This window comes from Amphiprion ocellaris, chromosome 2 (genome assembly GCF_022539595.1).
Source record: "Amphiprion ocellaris isolate individual 3 ecotype Okinawa chromosome 2, ASM2253959v1, whole genome shotgun sequence".
Lineage (NCBI taxonomy): Eukaryota > Metazoa > Chordata > Actinopteri > Pomacentridae > Amphiprion > Amphiprion ocellaris.
Genome location: NC_072767.1, coordinates 34,637,746 through 34,657,419, shown reverse-complemented (window position 1 = coordinate 34,657,419; position 19,674 = coordinate 34,637,746). Strand labels below are relative to the sequence as shown.

At 41.3% G+C, this 19,674-nt stretch overlaps 1 protein-coding gene across 2 annotated transcripts in view; it reads right to left on the bottom strand.

Moving 5' to 3' along the window:
* Positions 1-890: 890 nt before the first annotated feature.
* sh3rf1 (SH3 domain containing ring finger 1) overlaps positions 891-19,674 on the bottom strand; it is a 34,860-nt gene continuing 16,076 nt past the window's right edge. For both annotated transcript variants that reach the window (XM_023266850.3, XM_023266861.3), the window contains exons 3-12: positions 15,395-15,670; positions 14,757-14,852; positions 12,756-13,061; positions 9,338-9,448; positions 7,464-7,591; positions 6,530-6,700; positions 5,116-5,399; positions 4,705-5,024; positions 3,912-4,282; positions 891-3,757 (exon numbers count right to left, since the gene is read on the bottom strand). In XM_023266850.3, the coding sequence (XP_023122618.1) occupies positions 3,589-3,757; positions 3,912-4,282; positions 4,705-5,024; positions 5,116-5,399; positions 6,530-6,700; positions 7,464-7,591; positions 9,338-9,448; positions 12,756-13,061; positions 14,757-14,852; positions 15,395-15,670 (2,232 nt within the window). In that variant the 3' untranslated portion in view covers positions 891-3,588. The remainder of the gene's footprint in view (positions 3,758-3,911; positions 4,283-4,704; positions 5,025-5,115; positions 5,400-6,529; positions 6,701-7,463; positions 7,592-9,337; positions 9,449-12,755; positions 13,062-14,756; positions 14,853-15,394; positions 15,671-19,674) is intronic.

The following is a 19,674-nucleotide window of genomic DNA, read 5'->3' as shown; positions in this document are numbered from 1 at the left end:
TGTATCCTTTAGAACCGGCTGTAACAAACTATTACCTTAATCTAAGTAATCAAAAAGGGATGTTTTATGGTGATGTCGCTTAGTTAAAATATTTACTTATAAATAGGGCTTTCCAATACAAATGTATGGAATTTTAGAAAATATATCTTGAAAAGCAGTTTTTTTCCCCTAGTCTTAAAAAAAAAAAAAAAAAATCATACGGAGTCAGAAAACTCGATTTCAGTAGCACTTAGATACACCGATCCTTTTATTCCTGCCTATGTTGTAAAGGTTTTACCGTGGAGTTCGTTTATATATCATTCGCAGTCTGATCTATTGAACATTCTATTCCTACAAAGACAGGAAAAACTGTTTTTTTCTCCTATCTGTTGACAGCATTTTCTAAATTATGGAGTGATATAAAAAGTTATCCGACACATCCGACTCCAATATGGCGACAAACACAAATTTTAGATTTCTGTTCTGGAAATATAGAGTAGATAGATACAGAGTACCTCATTTGCATAGTCAAAGATAACATTTCTGAAAACGTGTAATCCAAAGAATTATTACCATTATAATACATATTGGAATTGAATAACTGGGACAGTTTCATGTCGGTATCTATTATTTTAATTTTTTTTAATCCTGTTCATCCGTAATGTCTCCCTTTAAAGGTGGAGGTAGAGGTAACTTCTGTGTTTTATTCTAGTGGACCGTGACGACATATTAACCTGATGTGACAAAAAAGTGTAATGGATTATTATCAGCGACTTCACCTCTAACAGGCTATTCAGTCCCGTCAACAGCATTTCCATGGTTTTGACTGTACTCCTGTTGGACACCTATGCTCTGACAAGCTGCCACAAAATTGCTGGAGAAAACAAAATAATGACTTTAAACTCATGAAATTATGGAAACCATTAGCTTTTATTGTTATAGAGATTTTTTTTTTTTTTTTTTACAAAATGTGCGATTCCCTCAAATATTTCAGAATGTTTTTCACATAATAGACTTGTGCCAAATAGTTTGATTTCAGTTTCACCATTTTCAGACAAAAAAAAAAAACAGGCTAACTACAGACGAAAAAAAAGAATCAAGTAAGTCACCTTGGCATATAGAAAATCTGTTAAGCTGGATCAAACAAACTTAAGTTGCCATGTGTTCCGATAAATGAAAGTATAGACTAGTAATTTAAGATATGTCTCTCGTTCTCAAACTGTGCAGCCTACGCATGGAAAACATGGACGAGAAGTCAGTATGATTAGAAATAATGGTGTGATAGTGCATATGTCAGTGTAAGTGTGTGCGTTTGTGTTGGAGTAAGTCTGGTGTGTATATTAAAGGCTTCCAAGTGAAATGAAAAGACACTCAAGAGGAAGAGTTTTAGCCGAGAGCCTGAGGTTGGTGTGGTGATTGCCAAGACAACAATTCAACATCAGGTTAATCCTACGCAAGTACCAATTCAGAAAGACAAAAAAAATGGCCCTAACAGTGATTTGTACCATCCTTCTCCACACTCACACAAACTACAACAAATTCCAGCAGTCAGTTACACAGTGGTCCCCCTCAAATAACAACTAACAAAACAAACACACACTTGAAACTCTGGGTCCAATTCAGTCAATAAATTCGTTCTCAAAGCCAAATTTGCCACAATTCAGTGATTGCCTCGACTCAAAGGTGTTTCTATACCCCCCGGGACCCTCAAAGGACTTTCCGAAGATCAGATGAACGAGTCATGTTCCATTAAAGAACCCCTCTGATGAAAATCAAGCCCTTGTTTTTATATTTTACCTTGTTAACATGGTGTTTTTTAGACACAGCAAGATGCATCATGAGCAAAACAAGCAGTGAAAGCAACAATGTAGGGTTACGTCTGAGACATTTTAAGGCATAAAGGGATTATTTTCATAGATAAATCTTCTAAATATGTTAATTTGCTAAACAGAGATGAGTTTTGGAGGGTTTAATTAAAGACCAGAGAGGGACTTTAATGCTACGAGGTCCTCTGAGGCAGCAAGGGCTCAGTCTATAATGATGTTTTTACTTTGAGGGATTTTCTTGGTTTTTTTTCCAATGTTATTTTCTGGAAAACACGCAAAGAAAACAGAAATTATTTGTTGACAATTGTTTTGATGAAACACATTTCCAAAGTATTCATTCTAAAACAGCTAATTCTTTTCATTTCACGTTTAACAAGCACCAAAACTATGACCAAATCCCCTCCAATCACGAAGAAATCTTACAGTAATTCAAGTCAGTACAACACTTAATGTTAAAAACTTAAACACTTAACCCACAAAATCAACAGAAAAAAAAAATCAAGGGCTCAAAGTGATTGATTTCAATAAAAAAAAAAAATTGAGATTCAATAGAATTACACTACGCACCTCTTCCTGTAGAGTGATACAACAATATGCTACTTTAGGCAAACATTCTGTGCTTTAGCTAGCAGTGTTTTCTTTTTTATTGCCACAAGTCACATTAGGAATGAGTTATAGTGTCCAAAAACAGAGCCCGCTGAAGGGTGACGGTGTCGGGTCGGTTACACAACACACTGTCTAAGAGCAGCAGGTGTCAGCCTCTGTGAAATGTCTAACAAACATAAATATACACCAAAAAGAATCTGTGCACTGTTACTGAAATGTTATGTCGCTCCTGTGGTGCAGAGCTCCGTCTGTTGCTGAGGGGGGTTAGGAGAGCAGCTCCTCTGGTCAGTAAATATAAAGAAGGTACAAAGTAAGCAATATTTGACTGCAAAGTCCATTTTGGAGTGTGTTTCTTTCGCATATCAAAAAGCCGAACCAACTCCTGCAGATGGCTTCGTTAATCACATGCAAATATTTGATCACTGCAGGCAACAGCCTCTTTACAGTGCAACCTCAACCACACCTGTAGAAGAAGATGAGAAAAACAACAAACTGGAAGCCTGTGAATGGCACACAAGTATTTCGTCATGTGCAGTTTTCACACGGCTGTGAATCGTAGCTACTCAAATGTGCAATACAGCAGATCTCTGACATGATCCTCTGGTTTAGGTAATGCCTTTGGAACAGGGGAAGTATTGTTTTTTTTTTCCTATCATGCAGCACAAGTGATTTGTTCTGGTCTGTTCTATCCAATATACTGTCTCCTATCTGCTGACAGCTTGACATAGGGGGAAAATTTTATCAGCAGTCTAGTACAGAAGAGTATATCCGATGCGGTAAAATACGACATAAGGCATGTGCTTTACTTGACCCCTTAATGTGTGGCACTACATAAAAGGTCAGTCTATGAAATAAGTTAAAATGCGTAACATACTGATATGAACAGTTCATATTGGTTGTTTTAGGACTAATCATATTTGTGTCCTTATGTACAATAAAGTGAGGAACAGTACAAGGCACACATTTAACAGCTGAATTGTTACAAAGATATAAATAACCAACGACAACAAAAAAAGACAAGTTCACGAGTAGTGTGCTCTCCTCTAACTCCGTCCGCTGTGCTTTTATTGATAACAAATCCTGTTCATTTGCAGGAAGTGTCAGTGTGATGGTTCTGTCCCAGCAACCTTGTGAGCGCTGACCTTGTCTGAGTGTGGTTCACTGTAGTGTGTATATTTTAGATGCTGTCTACAAAGCTGCCAGGGAACAGTCCGGTCCTGCCGTTCCTCTGCAGTGTGCCTTTGAACCAGCCGTCTTCCCTCTTCCTGTGGACAAACACAATGTCGCCCTCCTTAAGTTCCAGCTCGGCCTCACTCTGGGGAGGATATGATACCACCACCCTGTACCTGGGGAGAGACAGCCAGAGGCAAGGTGAGCGACTGATACTCGCCGCAACAATGACAACTGATAAGTCTTGATACCTACGATATACTGTTACACTTTCTACGCACAGGACAGACGAGCACAATGCTACGAAACTACAGATTCGCATCAGCGTACCTCTCACATATGATGGGCCGTGCGTCATGCTGCTGGGATAAAAGCGAGGAGCAGGGCTGGCGAGGAGGAGGAGCAATGGGAGCGCATCCATCAAGGGGGCTGCTCTTCCGATGGGAGGACTCTGGGACCGAGGAGGAGGAGGAGGACGAGGAGGAGGAGGAGGATGACGAGGCAGAAGCTACAGCAGCAGCAGGTTCAGATTCCAAGCAGCTGACTGAGCCGGAGGGAGGGGAGGTGTCGGGGCCGACGGCGCCGTGAAGCACCTCACCAGCAGCAGCTTGTTCCGCCTCCAGGGTGGGAGAGGAGGGAGGTGAAGGACGAGACTTCTTCTTATTGGAGGACAACAGCTTCAGGAGACTTTTCTTTTCTCTCTGTAAGAAGAAAAAAAGAATCATTTCATTTACCTTAGAGAACTGCAGCAACTCCTCAGGCAATGAGAAGTCATTTTCACAAACTGCAAACAGGTATATTCTAGCACTGGTTGTTTCTCACAAACTGCAGTCAGACAAATTCTTCATATTTTGCAGACAAGTTAGATGTGCAACACAGCTTGGCCACGGAAAATTGTGCAAAACAATAACCCCTTTTTGTTGCTACTGTGGGTGAATCCTGCCTGTGATTAGCATTTTAATGAGACACTCTTAAGGCATTTCAACCATCTGCAGGAAATTAAAACATTCTCCACCACGATAGAACATGCAGCTACTAAAAATAGCACCAGCAACAGATAATTAGACATAAACTATCTTAATTATGTTCACAGAATCTCAAAAAAAAGGTGGACATATCCAACCTTGACATCCTTGTCCAGTCGGCAGGCAAGAGCTGCATTGTTGTTTGCGGGGTTGAGAGCAGCGTTGTTTCCAGGGCCGACAGATACAGCGAGGACAGGTACGGGTCTCAAACCATCGCCCTCCAAAGATGCAGCGCTGACGTTGGGTGGAGTCAGAGAGGCGGCGGCGCAGCCCATCGCCACTCCAGCCCGACTGCAGCCCTGTGCAGGAGTGTTGGAGGGCTGCGGACACACTGTGAGGTGGGGGAGATAGGCGACAGGTGTTGCAGATTGGATGGGTGTCACTGCCGCTGTGGGCCTGTCCTGACTGTGACATGCAGCTGCAAACGGGATAGAAAACAACATTAGACATTTGAAGTCCCTTTAATACTTTGAGGCAACATCTAGTACCCATTTCATGGATTATTTTACCTGTCCGGACTGCGTTGCGAGCCTGATTTACGGTCATCTGGGAGCTGACATGCAATGGGATTTTGGGCTGCTGACCTGTGGCCGTCTGAGCTGCGGTTACCACGGCTGCAGGCTGGGAGCTGGCAGGTACAGTGCTGGAGCACACAGTGAGGGCTTTGGTGAAATCAGGCCCTGGAACAATGGCCCCAAGGGGAGCAGAAGAGGTGCTGACGATGGTGACTCCTCTGCCTGCCTGAGTGCACAGACTCATGGGCACTTTGGGCTGAGTGCTCCCAGACGCCGTCCTGAGGGGAAAAGATATGAAGAGGTGCAACTGTAGATCACTAAATTAACAGGGGAACACTTTTCTATGACAACATTAGGGCTGCAACATTAATCAAATATTAATCACAATTGCGATTTTAGCTTCCTACAATTAAACGAACATGATTGACGGTGATATTGATATTTAAGATGCTGCTCTCATAGAAATCTCTGCACATTGAAAACAACACATGTAGATAAAGAGCACTTGATTTCAACCTAAACTGACATTGGAATGCCTGAACTTCTCCACCGCAGTAACTGAGTGGAGACTAGAAGCTTCTTTGTGCATAGCCATCTAGCTAGTGTCGGCATGTGAAACATGTAGAAAACTGATAAATTGTGGTGTCTGTTGATAAGCAGAAGTTTAGCAAGTGAGCAATATGGCATTTTGGATACAATTTAAATAAAAAATGTATCTCTAAGGGATGCACTGAAATCAAGGGAAGAACATTACTAATTTTTATTCCTTTATGCAAAGAGTTCCACTTTAGCATGAATGTAGCACAACGTGAACATGAAAGCAGTGCTCTGTTCATTTAAATGTGAAATTGCAATAAAAACATTTTGTCCCTGACATCCATTAATACTGATCTCAACACTGAACAAAATTATTATTTTTGACTGTAATCGTGCAAATCAAGATGAGGTGAGATTTTCAGTTTCTATCAAACTGTGAGAATGACGAAATTTGTAGTCCAGAATTCTTAAATAATGATTTTATATAACTTTTTGCTGTAACCCGACAGTGTTGACAGATTATGAAAGATGAACTCAAGAAAAATATCAGCTACACATTCCTGCATAAAAGTCGTGTAGCAATCAAAGCTGCTTTTTTATGGGAATTCTTTACAAAGTTGGAATGTGTCTGTGGTCCAAAATTTCATTAGCTGAAATTATCCGTACAAAATATAAGCAGCTAAACATGCAGGTATGGCTTTATTGATATAACATTCTAAATATACAATACATATAATAGCAAACTGGAGGACTTCTTAAGTTGTGGCTGTGCATCAAAGAAACATGAATATGAAACTAGGCTTGTTTATGTGTGACTGACTGTGCAGTATGTTGACAAGAACAAATAGCTGACGATGAATCAATGACCGACCTGCTGACTGGGCTCATGTAGTTCCCAGGAAAGACTCCGATCTTGCCAGTGTGCATGGAGGTGCCCTTGAACCAGCCGTCCTGACAGCGTTCCAGCACCAGAAACATCTCTCCCTTCCTTAGTTCCAGCTCATCCTCCTTACGAGGAGTGTAGGGGAACATTGCCACATAGCTGGGTCAAAAACAAACCGTAAACGAAGATGAGACATTTACCAAACACAAACACTAATACGGCTACCATGGCTGATTATGTCACTTCTGGAAATTACAGCAGGGTTAAACAGCATGCCATTTGTTCTAGATTTATTCTGGTGTCTAACTGTGCATCTGTCATCATCTCCTCTGAGACCTTCCAGCAAAAATGGTGCCCTCTGACCCAGACCAAATCTGCACTGGAGGACAAAACAATTTGCGGGTCATCTCTCTACAGCAGTGCTAGAACAGGCTGGGAACGGCAGCCAAGAGGAGTCTCAGCTGGGATGTTTTCACTCTGATTTCAGTGCTGTCAGGGGAAGGGAACATAAAATGCCTCAGTCTGACATGCATGCACTGGCAGAGCCAGATGACGGCAGGAGAACAGGCATGAGTGGATCTAATTCTTATCAGGTGTGTGGGGTGTCTTGGGAGAGTAATGAGGCTAAAGGTGAAGGGGGTCACAAGTCAGGGGTGATGGAGAGGATCTTCCAATGGGACCCAGGAGACTGTCACCCAAAGGTTTTGACCCTTTCACCTGTGCACAAGCTCACACTCTGCAGGCTCACACTGACAGCTGAGAGGGGGGCAGAGGGGGTCTGCAGACAGGCAAGGATTTCCTCCCTCTGAGCTGAGCATGTACACTAGAGCCGTGGGCCATCGGTGCACAAACCGCTTGTGACATTTCACTGCACATTTAAGAAGACTGCATATTTTAGTGTGGGACTGTTTTTATAACTCACACTGTGGGTCTTTGTCTCCCACTTTGGTCGCTTATGCTGGGGGAGGGTCTCTGTCCGGCAGCCAGCGAATACGCCGCTCCACCAACAGAGGACTGTGGGGGAGGAGGAGGGGGTGGTGGGAGAGCATCCTGTAAGAGTAGAATAGAAAATCATATTACTAGTGTGATAGCATCAACATTCAATTACTATTTCACAACAATTCGCCGCTTATTTTCTTTCAGTAAGCAGCAGCGAGATGAAAACAAAAAGTAACATGAAACTCATAACACAGAAAGTGTGTGTTGCGTAAGCAGAGAAACCAGTCTGTTTATGAGTAACAAAGAGGGAAGGAGAATGAGAGATCATCTGTCATTTGGGTAATTCCCTACGGTTTGCCGACACTGGGAGAGCGTGGTTTGGCAGGCACCACAGTCTTGTCCCTGACTTCCCCTTGCAACGGAGGATCTCCTATTCTGCTTGTTTGTTTGTTGCTAGGAGACTGCATAGCTAGATGTTAAATCCATTGCAGTATTTAATTGGGACCATATGAAATGAAAAACATGTCTGTAGGCACACTTCAGAGAAACCCTCAAACAAGTCATGAGAGGATTCGTCTTGACTCACTTGCTTTCCCATGTTGAACGTCTGTCAGGTCGTAAGAGACGCAAGCTTTTGACTCGAGGCTAAAGATTGCAGCGTGCTTTTGGAAGATTTTCTTTGTCTGCTTTTTTGTGCTTCCACGACTACAGGATTACGTCATGAGTCTCCAACGTGCTATGTCAACATGAAGCACATTAAAACAACACACTTTTATTAAAGAAATTGTGAAAACCGAAAAGCCCAAATGAGCTGTCAGTGTGTTAGCGTAATGGTGAAGACAACTCCTATACCTCGGAGCAAGATGAGTCTTCCCAAGCTCAACACTGGCAGCTCAGAGGAGCAGAGTAATAGCTTCCATGACACACTGGGGGAGGAGAGTGGCACTCAGACAGCCCTGTGGTATGTGCATAGGCCTATGTGTATGTGCGAGTGCCGATGTGCGTTTCGGTTCGCTGCTGACGCTTGAGCTGAGATAATTAGGTTGCCTGTAGGCTAGAGAAATCATCTGTACAAAAACATCATGTAGGGTTCCCAAGTGAAGCGGAGCGCTCAACCTTTTGTGTACACATTCCTGCTCATTCAGAAACTCCACATGCCAGAGCATACAGACAGACGGACAGGAAGTGTGCGTGCTGGTTTTGCGTGGGTTGAAGGGATTTCTTGACACTTTTTCGTTGTACTGATTTTCTTTCCTCTGCACAAACATTTCAGAAACTTGTTGGGAAGTTAATTTTTGCTCAAAACATTCCTCTGTGTTGCCATCTTTATAAAATTTGCTGGCAAATTGTGGAATAATAAAGCTACTGTATTATTTCTGACACAGAATCCAGATTTGACAGACAAACAAAGACAGCCCACTCATCTGAAAATACCCAATTTTAAAGGGAAATGCAAAGCTTCTGAAGGTGACATTATTATGTGCGTTCCTCCAGTTAAGCCCATGCTGGCAGATAAAATGTACAGTACATTGTGTACCTTTACCCCTTTACTGCACACATGTTCAAGCCTTACATTCCTGTCATGCTTAATGTTATATAATGAAGCCTTGAAGTTTTGGATTAAAGTGTAATAAATGGATGTAAATAATGCTACCAAATGACACGTGCACACACAAACAGAAAGCTTCAATTGAAAATACAGATGCCTTTCTTTATTATGCCACGTTTCAAAGCTGAATCTGTCAGTAAGACAAAGCAAAACACTAATTTGAACGAATACAATGCCTAACTCTTTGTTGTTTTTATGTTGTTGTTGTGTTTGTAGGATTTATAAAACCTGTACAGGCGTGCACCTACCACAGAGATGGATGTGTAGCTCGTCTCTGAGGGAAATGTGAAGACTGTTGCTGTCGTAACGGGACTACTAGGGGGTGGGGTCACGATTAGTCCAGTTGTGCAAATATGTACCTGTCAACAAAAGAGAAATGTGGACCATTAAATAGACCACACTGAATCAAATGTGGTGGACACGCTCTCCTCACACATAAAGTGCTCCAGTAAAAACCACATGGCTATATTCGGTCTTCTAAGAAATCAGTCCTACTCTACGTCACTCAAATGTTCCTCATCCATTAAGAAGACAAATCTCAAGACTTACATGCTGTAATGACATTTGATGAATCTTAATAGTCCTAATATTTTTGTATTCAATAATTAATGTAGAAATTGATCATTGTGATTTTGCAAGTTTTATCTTGTTTTCTGCCTTGCACATATCTATGTTGCTGCATGTCGAGTTGTGTTAAAACGGTTTATATATACATATAATGGCCTGAATTCTGATCACCTACAGTATTACAGTGCTACTAGAGCACACCACAAATTCATCTGAAAAAATACTCCCCCACTCTCCTGTCACATTGTGTATATATCGACTCTAACTGAATGCACACATGTGGCTTTGTATCCTGGTCATAACCAAAATGTTGCCTTGGTGGTTTGACTGGCCAACGGAAATCAGGTGACCACGCAGCAGCACATTTCATTGGGTGTGTAACGAGAGGTGGCTTCCCCGATCAGTCATCCACGTGAGTCGCGATGGTGTCCTGGTAACAAGGCCATACTGTTGGACACACAATATCTCCCTGTAGCCTGCGGACTCTCCATGGATGACTGCTCCAGACAGAGCCGCCTCCTAAGGTGAACCTTTCAGAAAGCAGGGCAACCAAAATGTAACAGCATTACTTGTTAGGAAAATAGCTGCCTGAAAGGAATAAATAACACTACTGGGCAGGTATGTTATGCCAAATGAAATAAATACATTTCCTTTAGAATTTAAAAAACAGAGCTTTCAACGACAGCCTGTTTTTTTTTTTCCTGGCAGCTCTTCCTCATCATCTAGTACACACTGGGAGACGGCATGTTCATTTCCAAGACAGACTGCTCAGCCCTCTAGGCAACTGGGGCTTACCTTTGTTGTTTTTTTGTCTGGAAGTTGGAAGGAGAGAAGATGATTAGAGGTGAAGTGGAGAACAGAGACAAAAGAGGCTGTGCATACAACACCTAAAGAGTCTTTCTACTGTATTTTTATTAAACAATGATCTGTAAATCAAACATATTGTTATCCCTGGTGTCATTGGGGAGGATCATTTTACAGGATCAAATTCAGGTTTCTTTTATTCCAGAAGTGCCCTGACAGTGATTAGTGGTAAAAGGTCTGTTGAGGTGGTTACGCCATCTGCATGGATAGACATTATTGATACATCAATCATGTTTACATGAAAAGATTTTAGTTTAAAAAAAGACAGAAGATCCTCAAGATCTGCTTCACCGTAGACAAGCACTCTCCTTGTCTCCCTCTCATGAAGAAGCGCATAAGCACTCACACTATAGATGAAAGATTAATGACTGAGCTTAATAGGGGGTTTTTGGAACATAGCATTTCAGAAAGTCTGCAGTAACCACACAACATAAAAAAAATGTTGAAAAGAAGAAAAGTACACAAAAAGGCTACAGAGAAAGTGAGTTAGCTGCAAGCTGCCAGACCCTGGAAGTGGGACATCAATGCAGATGTTGCTGTATATGGTATGAAGTCTGTCTCAAAGCACTGCCAAACCACTAACCATTAAAAATGTTTTCCTTTCATTGTTCAAGTAACAAAAAGCTGTCGTATGAACATCGAGCTGTACTTAAACTTCTGGTAGCAAATCTGAGATTCTCCCTAAAACTATAAATGGCGAATTGTTTAATAGTCCTAAATCACCATATAATGGGTGATTTAATTCAGTTTCACACATTGTTTAGTTATTATTAGTTGCGCATAGTTTAGTCACAGAGAGCCTCAGACAGAGATAAATCAACCAGACACTTGTCTTGTACATCTGCGTGTCTGTGGTTGTGAATGTCTAGCACCACGTCAAAGCTCAATATCCAGCAGCTGGGAACCACAAAGCAGCTGTGAGTTGCTGTCATGTCCGGATTGGTGCGGAAACCTTGAGGGCTAAGCTGGAGTCGTTTTTGTGGATGAGTGGAGTCACGCATCCATGATTTCAAACGCTTGGATGAAGCAATGGCCTGCTTGGTATGATGGGGTAAAGGGAAGTCAGCCTAATTGCTGACAGAAGGAGAGTGAAGCCTCAGAACAGCAACAAACGTGGAGAAAACAAAAGGAGCTGAAGCTGGATTCTGTTTTCCAAATGCATGATTGTGTACTGTCTTTTCTTTTTATAGTTATGCAATTAAACAGTGCTGAACAGCATACTGATGAGCCAGCTGGTTAAAACAATCATCTCAATCAGAACACTGGATTGAATAGCATCACTAGGAACATACATTTCTCAGTTGCATGTTGAACCCTCTGAACCCCAACAGTTTTTGAGCATAAAATTTTTTTTTTTGCTCCTCTTGCATTTGTGCTTGCTGCGACTCATTTTTCTCTGTAATTTCAAGTTCTGCACCTCTATGGAAGCAGCTCAATCATGGTTAGAAGTAGAACTCAAGAATGTCTTCAGTGCATTATAACAAATAAAAAAATAAGCTAAATTTCTTTGATTATTTATTTCATGAAAAGGGAAAAATAAAGTATTAACATGTACATAAAGTATTCAAATTGCCCACAAAAGTTACCAACACTGGAAATAAAATGGTGATTCTTCATACTACAGATATTTTACCACTTCCATCTTTACTTTGTTTCCATATTGTCTCCAATCTTATCTATGTAATCACAGGCTGCAGGTCAGCCCAGTTCAGGAGAAAAATCCCTACATTTTTATCGCATGACTGTTGGTTGCAGCTGTGTCATTAATGGTTTCACAGTTTCTCCAAGGAGCGCAGAATTTTTTTTATGGAATCTAGTACAAAGGGCTTGTTTCTGGTGAACTGCTAAATGAGTCACGTTAAACAAAGTGATTTCAACTACATATCATGACTTTAAGCTTAATTTCACTGCCAGAATGGTTTTTGTCAAAAATGTGTAGTTCAAAGACTGCTGAAGAGTTTGACAACTCTGTTCTTTTTTACAGTTTGTGGCTGATAAATGGTGCAATTTTAGGGATGTTTTAAAGAGTTCCAAGTATGTAGATGGCCAACATCCTTCCACATGCTGCTGTAAATTGTGGAAAATATTTGGGCAAAGAAAACATCCTATTAGAGGCTAATGGCACTCATTTGTAATACTACATTGTTCTGCTAATGAGCTTTCTGTTTATAGTCAGCACATTTAATATGACTTGAGCAGTCTCTTTGATCTTCTACCTTCCTGATAGAACCTTACCTGTGAAGGTGCGCTGCATGAAAGCCCCCCACTGATCTCCCCAATTCGAGCGGCTGCTGTGGGGTTGCTGGAGCTGATGAGGACCGGTCCGCTAATCTCCATAGAGTGACGCTGGGGGGGAGGAGCTAGCATGGGTTTGTGGGACATGGTGAGAGAGGTGAAGGAATGTCTCTTCTTGCTGTTCTTCTTCTCCCCTGCCCGCTGGGCACCATTGCTCTGGGGCCCTGAGGAGGCCCCCTCTCCAGAGTCTCCACTGGAGTCTGACGGCTTGTCCAACTCTATAAGCTGACGAGCTGCCGAATTGAACTATGAGAGAGGAGGAGAGGCAGGGTGCAATGAAGAGAGGAATTAATAAGAGATCGTATGAATGAATGATGATGGTGGGAGTATTAATGTGATCACGAAAACTGTCACTCTAGACAATGAAGTTAATGACCATGGAAGACCTGTAACTTTATCTATCAGTGGAGACGGTGAGGAAAAAAATGGTCCATCAGGTCTTAAAGCTGGACATATTACAGCACCACTACAGTGAAAGTGATTCAGTCTCATTTTCAGTCATCTATCAGACACTACTACTGTAATCAGTTTAGCTCTCTGCACAGTCAGCCAAACAGTTTGTTTTGTACTAACGCTAAGCATCCACAAAGTTGAACCACATCGTTAGGCTTTACATTTCCTGCATTTTACACATGTAGCTACAGTGACTATGTTTTGGGCTCTGGGGGCTTCCAATACATGGATGACCTATACCTATACAGATGGAGCTGTTGCTCTTCTAAGGTGCTGCTCACACTATGTTCTATATGCAGATACGGCTTTAGTCTAAGGCAGCTGATAGCTGTAAGCCAGCTATGAAACTGAAGGCTTTGTAACCCTTTCAGGCACCGTAACGTGTGACTGACTGTAAGGTAAAAATCAAAGAGGGAACGTTAAAAAAGGTTTCAGTTAATCACAGGGTGCTCTTACTTGCTGTCACACGTTGCCCCAAGCAGCTCCCTCTACTTAGGACATAAAAGCTAAGCATTTCACTCCAATCCAGTAGAGAGCCTGTACAGGTTCATCCCTGACATGTCAGCACATTAAAGGTATATATGTGGGATTAAGAACAAAATACCAGGTGAGAGGTCTTCATCTCATTAAATTAAAGACCAGCTTTATGGCAATTGCAGTTTATGGCATATTCACAACTAAAGGGTAACAAAAGTTCCTGAGGCAACGAAAACACTATGACCTAGATATGCACTGGTTATGCAAAACCAAAAGAACAACTTGGGTCGCGCTATATGTTTGTCTGTGAAACCTGAACATGACTGCCAACTATCTAGCGAGAGGACAACAAAATGTTCTATTCTGCTACACTAGCTTTCACTGTGGAAAAACAAAATGATGTATACAGACTTGGAAGTATTCTGCAGTCTGTTCCTGCAAAATCCTCTCTCAGCGTCTAAAAATCTGAATATAAAAGAATAGAATACATACAAAAATGATAAAAGAATTTGTCACAGCTTTGAAAAAAATTGTTCTCCCACAGCCTAACTCAATTCTCTTCCACAATGCTTCAACCCATTAACTTATTTGAGACAATATTTCTGTGTCAAACAGATCTTTCAACATATTTTTTCTTCTTGTTTATGATATTCATAACAACACAATGCACACTGACACTGACAGTTATTAAGTGAAAAATGAAATGTTCTTTAAAGAGCAAAGACTTGATTCATTCTGTCGAGATTATTCCTAAAGCTTTTAAGTGAGCCCTGCAGAGGGACTGTGACTGACTAAATCTTCAAAGACGTGTTTAGTGATTCTGTGAAACACATAAGCATTTCAAAAGGAAGAGAAGTATTAGACATATATTACTGGATGTATGAGGAATAAAGACTACTTTCAAGGGATACTGGAACTTTGCTGATCCTCACAAGACATTTGTTCCACCAATGATTTGTGACACCAAAAAAAAAAAAAAACCCCAACAAATATAGCAGTTATTTTTTTTACCTCCACATATGAGATGGGAAAAATTCCAATTTTATCTCCCAGCATTCCCTCTGCCCAGTTTTCATCCACTCTGCGGATCACTGTCAGGATATCATCCTAAAATTCGACACATGATGAAAAACGTAATTAAGGATAATGTGAAGTAAGTGTGTTGCTGATCCTCGAGGAACAAACACTAAACAGAAATAATGAGGTGGGAACAATGCTTTATTAAATGGAAAATGCCCAAGAGTGAAAACACCGGGGTCTACGGCATGGGGCTGTGTTTGGAAAACTACTTAGTAAGCTTGTTTCTGTTTTTGCTCGTGATGCATATAAACTGATGACAGAATACAAAAACATCGACGTATGACCCAACAGCTGGACAGACACAGCCGCTTAATTATTGTAGTTAAGCCATGCCTCACTGTATGTGGCATTCATTCTCTGCAGCCTAATTACAGCTGTTCATCAAGAAGCCTGGCTGAAAATCTAAACCATTTCTCTGGGCGTTTAACAACCCTGACATTCTAAAACACACATAGCTTGAGAAAATGAATGCTTAGAAGACAGAGTGTCACTGTAATGAGAGGTATTTTTGTTTTACTACATTGACCATGTGGCAGAAGTGTGGGGGTTGCATCGCTACTGTGACTCACCTTGGAGAAGGGCAGGCAGTCCTTGTCGGCCTCTTTGTCTTTCAGCTCAAAGTCATAGAGAGCTTTGCACTGAGGCGGCGGCTGCGGCAGCGGCTTGATGACCTGGACGAAGTTGGTGGGGAAAAAGCCGTGGACTCCTCCCATCTCACCATGGTACCAATTCTCGTCCACTTGCCGGCGCAGGATGATGATGTCACCTTTGCTGAACTTGAGGTCTCCTGGTTCCTTGCCGTCGTAGTTGTAGAGCGCCTTGGCACAGGGAAGCTGAGGTACACCCTGAAACCAGAGTGAGAGGAAGATAGGAATCAGATTAAGACATACAGATAGAAAAAATAAAGGCCACATCCCTCTTTTGCACAACATACTAATTTTGCATGGCCATCATCTTTGAGTAAAGTCCCACTAACAAAGTGACAAAATGAAAGAAAAGTAGAGTTGTGTTGTTAATTTTGTTACGTGATAAGAGAGTTCCAGAGTACTGAGAAATGGAAGATATTCAAACTGAAGTACAAATAGACATGGCAAAAAGTTTGCAATGATCCAATGTTCACAGGAAGGATGCATATTTTACTATTAGGTGGCCAAGTTAACAATTAATAATCGATTAATTATTGAAATGCATAAAATACAGCAAACATTTTTCCACATGATAATTTTTCACCATTGTTAGCTGCAAAATCACCTTGGTCACTTCAGATATTTGAGAAGCAAATAAGGAAAACATCGGGTTACTTTAATTTTTAATTAATCAGCAAGAAATAAAGACTTCATTTAAAACTGTTGTTTAATGAACGACCCAACAAAATCCAAAGTACTGAATATAGAAAACAAGCTCCAGTCCTCCACAATAAATAATCTGCAATGGAAATCTGCAAATTTATCTCCTCAGAGCTGTTTGATATCAAAATAATCCTCATACCTAATCTACACGATGGACTGGCTTATTCATTGTAGTTAATGTTAGTCCAGCTGCTATAAACAGCTGCTCAGCTAGAACAGATGTCAACAAACACTGCTGCAGCAGCTTTATCAGTCCAGGAAATCTGTCAGTGTTTACTGCCACCTCTAAAATGTATTTATACTCAGAGCAGAGCATTGGCGATTCTCTTCAATGCTTTGATGTTGTTGGAAGCAGGTAATCAGAGTGCTGCTGCTCCTGAACCTCAGCAGTGTGTCTGCTGACAGACATTCAGCTTCCGATCTGTATCAGCTTTTGAAAAATGTAGTTTAGCATTAGCATGAGTGTGAAGGAGCTAGCTAAACCAGACAGCCACCTTTTTCACAACTTTATGCTCCAGAGTACATCAACATGACTGCCGTATTAAGCAGTTAGACAGCGGGAAGGTTCACTCGCTGTATGCAACCGATACAGGTGGTCAACAAACACACCTGTAACTCCATCTCATTTAACAATAAACAATCAAGTACCTTGTTTACTGCCTTATGTGTTAATACATTTTAAATAGATTAAACATTCAAGTAACAATTAATCATCATCATCCCGAGTTTGTTAAGTCTTCTAATTCTTGAATCAACAGAAAACCAGACCCATATTGGGAAATGCAACAAGTATGTGTTCTAATACTATATATAACAAAAAGGTCTATGTCATGTGCTCACAGCTACAGTGTGAGCTTTACTGGTTGTGAGTAGCTGGCTACCGGCTTCACGAGGCCCAGAACCCGGTCCCTTTATCTCGCAGAGGAAGGTTTTGCATCTCAGCCTGCTAGAGTACTGAAAGGCTCATTCAGGGAACGACAATCCAGGGAAAGAAGGACAGCGAGTAAGGGGGAGTAGCAGGATAGAGAAGCATCAATGTTCTCTATTCAGGGAGGGTGTCCATGAGGAAGGCTTCAGTCCAAACAACCCCCCACTATTCCCATTGCAGTAGGACACCCTTTGCAGTGATCAGAATCACAAACACTACTAACAGACTGGCTGTGAACTCCGAGACAGCACAATCGACATAAAATACAGACTGTGATAAGGAAATGTCTAAAAGTAGACACTGGCAAAGTGAGAAAGAAAGTCAGAGAGACAGAAGGGTTAAAGCAAGGTTTTGAGCAAGCTCTGCAGTCTTGTTAAAGGCTAATGAACCGTTTAGAGGCTCAGAGGAGAATAAAAGTACAGAATGAGCTGTGATGGTGAGCCAGGGTGACATTACCCTGCTGCAGAGAATCACACAGCCTGAAGCACAGAGCCAATCGCTCTCTGGCTCTGCTGGTCTAGCCTGTGGGGAGAAAAAGAGGAGGGGTACTGCAGCCCCCTGCACACTGCACTGGAACTGGGCCTCCTTTCAGGGGAAAACAGGGCTTTTGAGCCCACCCAGGCCTGGCAGGGACTTTCGTGATGAAAATGCAAATGCAAGTGAAAGCTCTGCCATTTCTGTTTCAAATGACAGAACAGGTTCAAGCTACACAAAACCAATGGGATCTATTTACATGGTAAATATGAAATGCTTGTCCACTTGAAACTGTGACATTTGCAAGCACTGGTCTGTACACCAGGGCCAAGACTTAATAAAACCTGCAGTAGTAGCACAGTGCCCATAATCATGGCATGTTATGCAATTACTTCTGCACTTGGTAAAAGTGACTGTACTCATGAAATATGTTAGTAAATAAAGTTCTGCATGCACAAAATGCTGTACTTGGACAATATGCCCTGTTGTTTAGTTAGAGCATTTAGGTGAGATTGGTCAAGGTATCCCTACTTATATCTACCAAATTAGAATTATTATTGGACAACAAAGAACCAACTCACTCCTGACAATGAAAGATGTTTTGGTCCCACACTCCTTGCTGCCTACTTCTCAGATGGTTTTGATCTCCCTGTCCTGGCCTCATAAAAGAGGGGTTGTCAGCAAAGTTACATTTCCATGTTTCACTTGACTTAATGTAGTGAGAGAGAGAAAATCAAGAGACTGATGTAGAGGACTGTGTATGCAAGAGTCGGTGAGGGTGAGAAAGACGGAGTAAAATTCGGTGTGGGTAATAGCTGGAGGGGTTAATATCCGGTGTGCATCCATGGAGACGGTGCTGTTGTGTCTGCAGTGGACCTTCATAAACGGGCACCATCAGTCCTGACCAAACATCCCCCTGGAGAACATGGGAAGCTGCACTTCTAATGGGAACATACAGAAGAGAGCTAAAGAGCTTCTACCACATGAATGCTATAAAAAAGTCCAAAACACACACATTACATAAACACACAAGTGCACACAGATCGTTCTAGCTTTTATTGCTTTTAACCCCTCCCCGGGGGGAAGGATGAGACTCCAACAGTGTACATCTCTGTATGAACCAGTCTAACAGAAAAAGCTGTTTTTAAGCTCCAATGCCAGAGAGCCACGAGAAACAACAGCATCAGATTTTTCAAAGACTTTTTTCTTCACTCCACCTCTTTGATTGTTCTCAACATCTGTGGTGAAAGCTTATGGAAGTAATTATACAGCAGCATAAGCCACTGTTGGGCTGCTGTATCAGACTGTTGCTACTCTAATGAGAGTATGCAGACGACATCTAATGAATTCAAACCTCTTAAAAGATTTATTATACACGGTTATCAACAGAAGCACCATGCCGCTTCAACCCCAGGGAACCAAAAGGCAGTCTGCAGGCCACAAGAGGGTTATGTGAAACAATGTCTTTGACTATATCATTACATTTTCCACCTATACTAACAAAAAGTGTCATTATTAAAATAAGATAACACTCTGCAGCAAACAAATCTTTTTAATCTAGTAGCATGTATAATATAAGGCTGCAACTGGTGATTATTTCAACTGCCATAAAAACGCTGTGGCAAATACTTAAAATAATGTTTTGAGTAATGAGACACACCAGTTAATTAAATAGGCACAACCTCTTCAGATCACATTTTAGGTTGTTGGGATTCTAGTATTGGTCATTGCTATCACAAGACAGATCTAACAATCATTTGTTTTAAACTGAAACATGTATTCATGATAGCTAAACTAAACTTAATTTGCCTTGTAACAGAAAATCTGGTTCAAAAGATCACGAAAAGAGTTAAATTTACCACTGCAGCATTAGGATGTAACAGGCAATAAAGTCACTATTGAAAAATTGCAACCTCTGTGAAACTTTTCATTTGAACTTGCAGCAAAGAGTGTGAAAGCTGTTAACTTACCAGAGGTTGTGTTTCGGAGATGTACAGACAGATAAACAAAGAGAGACTAGATCCAATGTGCAGAGCATCAGCTGGTGTGTGCAATTACTCCTGTATTGCAGATAATGCAATTAGGCCTGTGAGCTAAA